At 32.1% G+C, this 9,391-nt stretch overlaps 1 protein-coding gene across 1 annotated transcript; it reads right to left on the reverse strand.

Annotated features, from left to right (window-relative positions):
• Positions 1-755: 755 nt before the first annotated feature.
• LOC108458459 (uncharacterized membrane protein At3g27390) lies at positions 756-3,986 on the reverse strand. Its single transcript, XM_017757868.2, has 10 exons — positions 3,485-3,986; positions 3,245-3,353; positions 2,962-3,154; positions 2,721-2,857; positions 2,344-2,632; positions 2,150-2,256; positions 1,933-2,068; positions 1,611-1,806; positions 1,279-1,519; positions 756-1,191 (listed from the first exon to the last, which is right to left on the reverse strand). The coding sequence occupies exons 1-10, from the start codon at positions 3,576-3,578 to the stop codon at positions 951-953; spliced, it is 1,743 nt and encodes a 580-aa protein (XP_017613357.1). The 5' UTR covers positions 3,579-3,986; the 3' UTR covers positions 756-950.
• Positions 3,987-9,391: the final 5,405 nt, after the last annotated feature.

Consider the following 9,391-nt stretch of genomic DNA (forward strand, 5'->3'; position numbering starts at 1 on the left):
ACTGATAGTGATTATGCAGGAGATCAAGATGACAGAATGAGCACTTCAGGCTATGTTTTTATGCTTGGCACAAGGGCTATTTCGTGGTCATCTAAGAAGCAATCCATTTACACATTATCAAATACAAAAGTTGAATTTGTTGCTACTACAACTTGTGCTTGTCAAGCTATTTGGCTTAGGAGAATCCTTGAACAACTACAATTCAAACTAGAAAGAGCCACTACAATTTTCTGTGATAACAACTCAACCATTGAGTTGAAGAATCTTATGTTGCATGGAAGAAGCAAGCATATTGATGTAAAATATTACTTTCTACGAGATCTTAGCAATGAAGGAACAATTGAGCTAGAGTATTACAGAAGTAAGGATCAAGTTGCTGCTGTATTTAACAAGCCTCTTAAGTTGGCATCATTTGTCAAGTTTAAGAAAATCTTGGCCTTTGATGTCAAGTAGTATGTACTAAACTGAAAATGTACTTTTTGCTTAAGGGAGGGCTATTGAGATGGTTTTATATTTAGTAAATAAATCATCACTAAAAATTAAATTAAGGATTACCAGATATGGTTGAAGATTTTTCTCGTATTTAATTTTTTATTATTTTTAACTTTGAACTTACTAATTTTAGCTATTGTAAAGCATATAAAAGATTTGAACCATCTGAAATTATTCATCAACTCAATATAAATATTTTTCTCATTTGAATTAAGAGCTGATTATTTTCTCTTTCTCTACTTGTAAGAGCAACAATAAGTTGGTTATTGTTTCACTATTTTCATTTTTATTAAACATACCATGTACATATCATAATTTCATGTTATAACAAAAACTGCAAATCTATTAAGCATGTTTAATTGTGCCAGTTCGTGGAGTATTAAGGAAGGGAAACCAGAGAAGGCTAAAATTAAAATCCAAAAATGATATGTGGGGCAAATGTTGACACCGATCCTACATCATGCAATTTCTATATCCCTTGCAATAGTAGATTGTAATTCTTGATCAGACATGTTGCTTGTATTCCTATCGAATGATTTATTGCTAAATATCATGGCAAGGGCACTCTTTGATCTCCGAATTGCTTGAGTTCCCCCGTTACTCTTTTTTGCCAGATCCTCCGATAGTATGTTGACAAGATTCTCGAAATGCCGCCGGAATGTTGGATACCTTGACACTGATTTTGTAATCCCTTGTAACCTTTATAAAGAAGCAAAAACGATGAGGTTCGATTAGGAAAGCATGAGACAATGTCAAGAAAGATTAACATGTTTGTTGCATTCTCACCTTCGGGCTATTGCATCAAGCTCAGCTTGTTTACGGTCAGATTCGGGAGGAGATCCGATCTTTGAAATTTTCAACCGTGCTGGATCACCACAGAGCAAAACTAATTTGCCTAAGTAATCCTCTTCTTCCTCGGAGAGATTCTCAGATTTTATTTGCTCCTTTAGTATCAAAAAGGGGTTAAGAAACCAATCGAAGAAGGTGTCTTTCGGTCTGTTTGTAGCCGTTATTTCAGTATTGTCACCTATATAGAAGCATCCATTTGGAAGTTTATGACAATGATCTCTTTCATAAGTTTTCTTGGGGTTACATAAGAAAAAACAAAATTTACTTACTCAATAATATGCCAGATCTATTGCTGTTCACAGAGCGCAATAGTGTTTGAAGAAGGCAATAAGCTGGCAAGCCTATCCCGATCACTCTACTTCCTTTGGTCAACTTGGCCTCTTCAATGTCTTTTGAGGTTATCAGCCTTTCAGAAACCATTTTTTCCCCATGGCGCCGGCACTCCTTAAATAAGCCCTCAAGTAGCTATATAATCATAAACAAACTCTTTTAGCAACCAATTACTGTAAGATATGAATATCTTCAAATTTTAGTATCAGATGCATGAAACAAAATGCAGGGTCTATTCCAAATGGAAAACAGATAATTCACCTCGAGTGGCTTCAAATCAATCCTTGTATTCGTAAGTGAATCCATACGAGCAGGAGGATGAGGTTTCAAGGAGTCAGATTCCGATAATGAGCCTGCATTAGAGATGGGCTCCTTTAGGTTTTGGCGATACTTAGGCCTGTTTATAAAAGAAAACCTGTAAAAATTTGTCCTGTTGTTATATATAATAGTGATAAGTTATTAGAGTGCCAAATAAAACCTGGCAAAGCAAGATCCTTCAGGCATGTCAAGGACATCATTGCTGTATTCGTCGTATATGGACAACGAAGCAATAATGTAACAAATTCCGAACCAAAATGAGGATTCCTGAAATAAGAAAAACCCACAAAATCGAGTTATATGTTGAACGGAAATATGGACAAGGAAGACAAAAGCTATGTAGAAGATATTAACCTGATAAACAATCACCCCTGCGTAGGCACCGAGGAAGATGCTGGAGACCATGGATCCCAACACTGCCCCGACCGTAGCCAGTGGCCAAAGTAAGATAGCAAGGCCTGCAAATGGTACGCATATAGTCTCCAAGAAAGGGCCTTCTCGACCTATAAGGTCATGAAATAATCGATGCCACCCCTTAAAGAGCATGTAAGGACTTTTACATAGGGCAATGAGCGAAATCACAGGAAAATCTACTATGAAACCAAGCACTGCAGTTATAAGCGCTGGTGGAAGATAAAGAAATCTGCATATGATGATCATAGAAAAGTCAGTTGAAACATAAGTAATTCTTTTGAACATGAAACCAACATGAGCAAGAACCGCATATCTACCTAATCTCGTAGTATTTTCCATTTGGAGGCCCTTTCTGTCGCAGGTCTTCCATTAACGAGACATAGGAATGGAAACAAACATCATAGAAATCCCTGACTACAGTGAAGCTGCCACTGATAGAGCTCAGTGTGCCATCCTGGAAACAAATCGATATTAGTCTCCCTTTCATGATACAAGAACAAGAGATGTTAATCTATGAAAAAAATTTATATTATCGGAACACGGATGCTTAAGACATACATAAAAACAATGGACAAACACATTGGTCTTTCCTTTTCCTACAGCATCAAAAGTAGCAAATATCGGTGAAAGAAAGCCGTACAATAAACCCCCTATGCTACTTCCAACAATGCCAACGACGACCCATAATATCAAGACAACCGGTAGGAATACGCAAATAAAGACCTTCAGAAATGGTCCTAATAGTTTAGTTCTGCTCAATAAAGAGATAAACAGAGTAAGAAACCGAATAAAATAATATGGAGGCAAAGCAAATGGGAAAGTCAGGGGGCAAGAAAATCACCTCACAATGCTATAACAGGTCCAGTAACCATGAAATGGCAAAAGCCCTAATATGATGGATGAGTTTCCGATTGTAATAATAAGACATATCAGTGGGCAGAAAACGATTCCTGAATGTATAATGCAGTGCAAGATTTCAATTCTTTAGTTGGATACAAAAACAAAAACATAACCAATTTGAATGTATTTCCTTAAACTGCATGTCCTAAAAACAACATAAAAACAGATTTAAATCACTCACCTTTAATTGTGCCTAACAGTAGCAAGCCAAAGAAGTAAGGTAGAAAGCATATAAAGTTCCATAAAGTAGCCAAAAACCCCTTTGGAGCCTCCATATTTTCTCCAGATCTCAACACTGTTTAAACTGTCCTAGTCCACTATAACCAATTTGCCTCAAAACCCAACATCAAAAACTTCCAAAAAAAAAAATTAAGTATAGTTTATCTCGGTAGCTGGCTCCAAATCACAATGGGACTGCCAAAATATTTGAGAGTCTGGGACCCTTGGTTTGATAAAAGCTTAAAGCTTTGAATGTAAAACTATTTGAAAAATATCACATGGGATGTGCAGATTAAGAGCATATTTGACAGTTGATAAATCAGTCAATAAGCTTGGAATAAGCAAAGAAATGTTTAGCTTTGTTTTTTTTGTTTTTTTTCAACTAAAATTTCCCCGGGGAGGGGGTGGGGAGGGGGTTGGCCTGAAATGGAAGTTAAGCAATCTTGAGATACTGTGCCTCCATTTGAATCAGACAAAATAATTGGAAAACAATGTCAAAACTAATAAAGAATCTAAATTTAGGTCGTGGGAAACATTAAAAAAAAAAAAGGCCATGGCAATATCCTTGTAAAACTTTTGGTTTGGTTTTAACAGCAAACCTAACTTTATAGTTGAATGTCACCCTTGTTCATCACCATGCCACGTAGGAAAGTAATTGCATGGGCTGACGCGTGATTAAAAGTGCGCGTGGTGTCTAATAATTGACCTTTGTGTCTCAAACCTTGGTCCGTGTGTTGTCGGCATCTTGATCGTTGCTGTTCGAAAATTATTAAAATATGTTTTAAGAGAAAGAGACTGTTCTTCTTTCATTCAACCAAAAAAAAAAAAAAAAATTAAGTGCTCTCTGATTATTACTTAATAAAATATGACAAGCGGAATGGATACTTTTTCTTTTTTTCTATTAACACTTTACATTTTAAAAAACTTTCCTTTCAATTTTCATAAAATGCTATTCCTTATATTTTACATTTAACATTTTAAAACATTAAAGCAAAGGAAAAAAAAAAAGCTTAAACACGTTTTAATGCAAAACATATGTAAATTATGCATGTAATTCAAAAGGTTTCAGATGCGATTAAACTTTATTTGATTCCTACACGATTTTGCGAATAATCAAAATTTCAATACATTTTGTTAGGATTATACGTCAATAAAAGAATATCCAGCCTAATTAGAAAATAACAAATATTTCATTATTTCCCCTTTCTAGTTGGAGAAATCATAGTTTGGGATTCCGAACTCTTTTTTTGAGGAAAAGATTTCGATTTATTTTTTTAGAAAATTTCTCTTTTTTTCTTTAAAAACAATTTATTTAAAAAAAAAAAAGGATTAGTGGTCCATTATCTACCATGACAAAGAATCCTATTACTCATCCTTCCGCTTCTTTTTTTTGTTCTTTTTTCGTGGTCACTGGGTTGATTCGTTATGATATTGTTTTTAACATCTTTTATGCAATACGTTCATTAAAAGTTATAATATTTAATAGTTTAATAGAAATAAAATATTAAAAAAAGTTTAAATTTTCAAATAAACAAGTTTTCTCTCAAGTAACCAACTGGCTAATTGACTTGATTTACATCCCAAACTGGGAAAAGACATGAATTTTGGTTTCTCAAATGGTTTCTTTGCCACGTTGTTTTATCTTTTAAAACAAAAATCAACGTTCTATAACTTGCACACTTCAAATAATAGAAAAAGTTTGGCCATGGAAAGGGTGAAAGAGTTGCTTGGAGTGGAGTATGAAAAAAGGATCTAACATTCCATCAACTAAATTTTCCACTACTAATAAGGCTGGAAGTAGACATTTGGTTTGTTTTTATTATATGGTAATTATGTTTGAAGTATTCTATAATATTATAAATTTAAGATTTTTTATGTATTTAGTTGAGATTTTTTACTTGCAATTTAATTGAAAATTTTTTTGGTTGGGAAGAACAAGACCTATGATTGTGGGAGATAAAAACAAGTTTGAAAGGTGAGTGGATTAGCAGAGGAAAAGGGATAGTGGGGGAGAGAGAATCAGAGTAGGTGGAAGGATGGGAGAACGGTAGTAAGAGAAGAAAGAGTAGTGAATGATGAAAAATAACAACTCCGTTATGTCTATAATGAAAAATAGTTAGTGATAACTGTTTATTATTTTTAAAAATTTAGTTATTAAGTTGAAAATTAAGTAATTCTTTTATTATTGAAATTAAAGCTGACTGAGAGTTAGTGTACTTTACCATTTAAAATATTTCATAATTATATAAAACTTAACGCAACACATTCATATATTGATATAATTTTTTTTCTTTGTTAAAAGATAGAAAAAGATACACCTAAGATTTTCAAGCAACCTTAATACAGTAGCTTTCGTAACTTAAATAAACTTATATGTTGTCATAATGTGGTTCCCAATCTTATCATCATTTATTTATCATTTTTGTTGTTTTTTATTTATTATATACTGTTTTTTGTAAATACTTCTATAACTACATATTAGAAATTCTATTACACGTATAAATATATATACATCATACATTTAAAATAACATATAATATATAATAAAATATGTAGTTCAAAACTAATTAATAGTAACACATGTAATATTTATGGTATTAGAATGAAATTTGATATTTAATCTATATGCTTTAATTGTTGACATAATTGGATCAATCTACTTTTATAATATCATTCATTAGTCTAAAGTTAATATTGTTAATTAATTTAATAAAATGTCTTACATTAATTTTTCTTAAGAACAGGACTATTTCAACAAAAAATTATTTTAACATGACGAGTTAAAATAGGTATTTTAAGAGAAAAATCTACATCTCTACATTTTCAACATTATTTTTTTGTTACATGACAACCAAGTGGATATATATATTTTTAATTTCAAAATATCATACCAGTGAATTATGAAAGAATTTTAACAATTGTAATTGGACCTAAAATTTTAAATGCAAAAAGTAGAAGAACTAAATTTAAAATGTACAAAATATATAGAAACTTATATAATTTTTTTGTATGACCAATGTATCTTCATATTCATTTTACGGTCCATGAAAATAAATCCTGTCGAGGTTTGTAGCTATCGCTCCCAACAATGTGTAACCTACGGACTTAAAACATATTTTAATCTTCAAATTTTTACTCTATCCTTTAACATAAACAAATAATCAATACGCGAAACATGAATTAGGAACCATATTAGATACAACTAATTAGCTAGTTAGTTTAATGAGAACAACCTTAAACATTTTTGGTAAATGTAGAGATGAACGATAAGTTTATTAAAATAATTGTAGTATTGAGCCGTAAAAACAAGATCTGATATAAACTTGAAATTGTAAATCAAGATTTGTCATGTCAAACCATCAATAACAAATCAAGAAAAAAAATTAGATGCAGAAACGTACCTGAATACATGGATTTCTTGAAATCTTTTGTTCTTATGGTTTTGATCTTCCAAAGTAGCACATAAGTAATTTTGAGAAAGTGACTCCCTCTTTTCTAAAGATGGGATATGTAACACTCTATACCTAGCCCGGTCGCCAGGCTTGAATATTAGGATGCTGCACCACTGCCTTACAACATACACAGTACAAATGAACTCATTCTTAAACAAACTTCTTCCATTTTAACTTTTATACAAGTTTTAAGTCAAATACACTCCTAATTATCATTAATACATGCTAACACACCTCAAATGGTCTTATAAATATAATTAGATATGAATAGGGACCATATAGCAAAATTTCCCAAACAATCACGTAGATATTGATACTAAAACATAGGTATCGATATTTCCCATAAATGGTGTCAATACCGATTGGAAAATCGATTCCAAAACAACATTATGTTTCTCATCTAAAAATCAAATCCCAGAAAAATATTGGTACATTTATTAAAGTATCGATTATTTTATCCCAAGTATTAATACTCGTGATAAGGTATCGATACCAAATTACAATACTGATTTCCTACACAACGAAATATCACAGAGGTATCATTTCAAAAACCCGAATATCGATACCTCTGCTCTAAACACAAAAAATACAGCATGATAAGACAAATAATCCATCCTAATCATAAACCATTCAACATGTAACTAAAACCTCGTCAAATAAACATCAAAATGACCACAATAACAGTTCAATCATCGAAAATATGTCCGAGTAACCAAGCGATATAACAAGAACAATATCCATAAATCCTAAGAATTAATAAGCAATGAAAATAAACCAAAATGTCATGACAACATGTATACAATAGTTCTACCACATTGCCTTTATTTTCCCAGAACATAAACAGAGAAATAAACACCTACGAATTAATGTAAGAGACTTGCTTGGATCACCCATCAGAACCACCCCGCTCACATCGAAACGCTACTAATATGTAGTGGATTAAAAAGATTGAGTGATTTTAACAAGCTCAGTGAATGCCTAGAACATCTACCATGTAAACCATTCATCAAGCATTAATGAAACAACCATATAGCACAACCTCAATAGTTCCAACTCTAGTGTCATATTATACTCACTTATGCATTATTTACCAATTCATTTACATGGTAATCACATTCACTTTTAAGCACATATCACATTACACATATAATCACATAACATTTAAGCATATATCACTATACTCATAAACATATTTATAGATAATTTGGCACTTGAGTTATGGAATGTAAAAGTGGGCTCTATCACTACTCATTGGATACACGGATCTTCAACACACCAAATGACTCATAAAGTTGAGCATATCCCAAAAAGTGAAGCATATAACTAACACTCTCTATCACACCAAACATGTCCCATTGAATAGATCTTAGCTCACATTCCTTTATCTCTCCAACATGTCTCAAGGCCTCAATGCCCAAATCACGTAACACTCACAAACCTATAGCATGCCGACTATATCCAATGGTCTCAAGGTTCACAAGGCCGAAATATCCGTTTTTAAACACATATTTTACTTACCGTTTCTGCACTTTTTCATTGCAAAATCACACTATATTCATGACGTAATTGTTTTCATATGGCACGTATAACATGCCTACAATTAACTCTTTCACAGTAACCATCATAAGCTTATATAACAATTTAATCCACAATTTCACAACACATATTCACATATTGAATCAAGAGTATGAGAAAGCTTACACTCGAAATTTAGAGTAGGGGTTTAGGCTACTATTAAATTCCCAATTAACAAATTGAATCGTGTCCACAAGCAACAATTCTAAACACTCACCAATACACTTTCGTCAAAATGTCGAAAGCCCAAACTAGCCTTTCCTTAACTCGTAGATGATCTTAATGAATCCAAATTCGCTAAGGACTCACCTCAAGCAATAAAAAACATAAGCCTAAGCTAAGTTCTCAAGTAATTGAAACCTTCGACACATCAAACTTAAAACCTAATTATCTCGGTCTATACTCAATTCTTTTTTCCTAAAACTAATTTCTTTCATCTAATTATTCACCTACGACTAATTCTCAACCTTTAAACTACACAAAACTACCCAATTCATGGTATTAAAATTTTTCGACAAGTTATGGCTATTTTCATAAAAAATTATTAAAACCCAAGAAATAATTAACGATTTTTCAAAGTAAGTTTAGAAACCTTCTAGTCTAATTAAAACTAATTGAAAAAAACTTTGAAACCACGTTTTTACTCAAAATCCTGAATCCACCATTAAAGGCCCAATTTTAAGCTTTTATTTAGAACATGCAATTTAATGGCTAAAAACTTTGTTTCAAAGACTAAATAACATTAAAAACTAATGGAAAGATGAACGGTTACCTTTGATGGAAGAAAAAAAAAACTTTTAACAAAAATATGAGAAAATCCACATGTAAGGAATATGAAGAAA

This window comes from Gossypium arboreum, chromosome 4, assembly GCF_025698485.1.
Source record: "Gossypium arboreum isolate Shixiya-1 chromosome 4, ASM2569848v2, whole genome shotgun sequence".
Lineage (NCBI taxonomy): Eukaryota > Viridiplantae > Streptophyta > Magnoliopsida > Malvales > Malvaceae > Gossypium > Gossypium arboreum.

Excerpts from the sequence above, each read along its gene's own strand:
- LOC108458459 (XM_017757868.2), bottom strand. The coding sequence starts at position 3,578 with ATGGAGGCTCCAAAGGGGTTTTTGGCTACTTTATGGAACTTTATATGC. Across the intron at positions 1,520-1,610 it reads TAGATCTGGCATATTATTGA|GTGACAATACTGAAATAACG; the intron begins GTAAGTAAATTT and ends GCTTCTATATAG. Across the intron at positions 1,192-1,278 it reads CTTGATGCAATAGCCCGAAG|GTTACAAGGGATTACAAAAT; the intron begins GTGAGAATGCAA and ends TTCTTTATAAAG.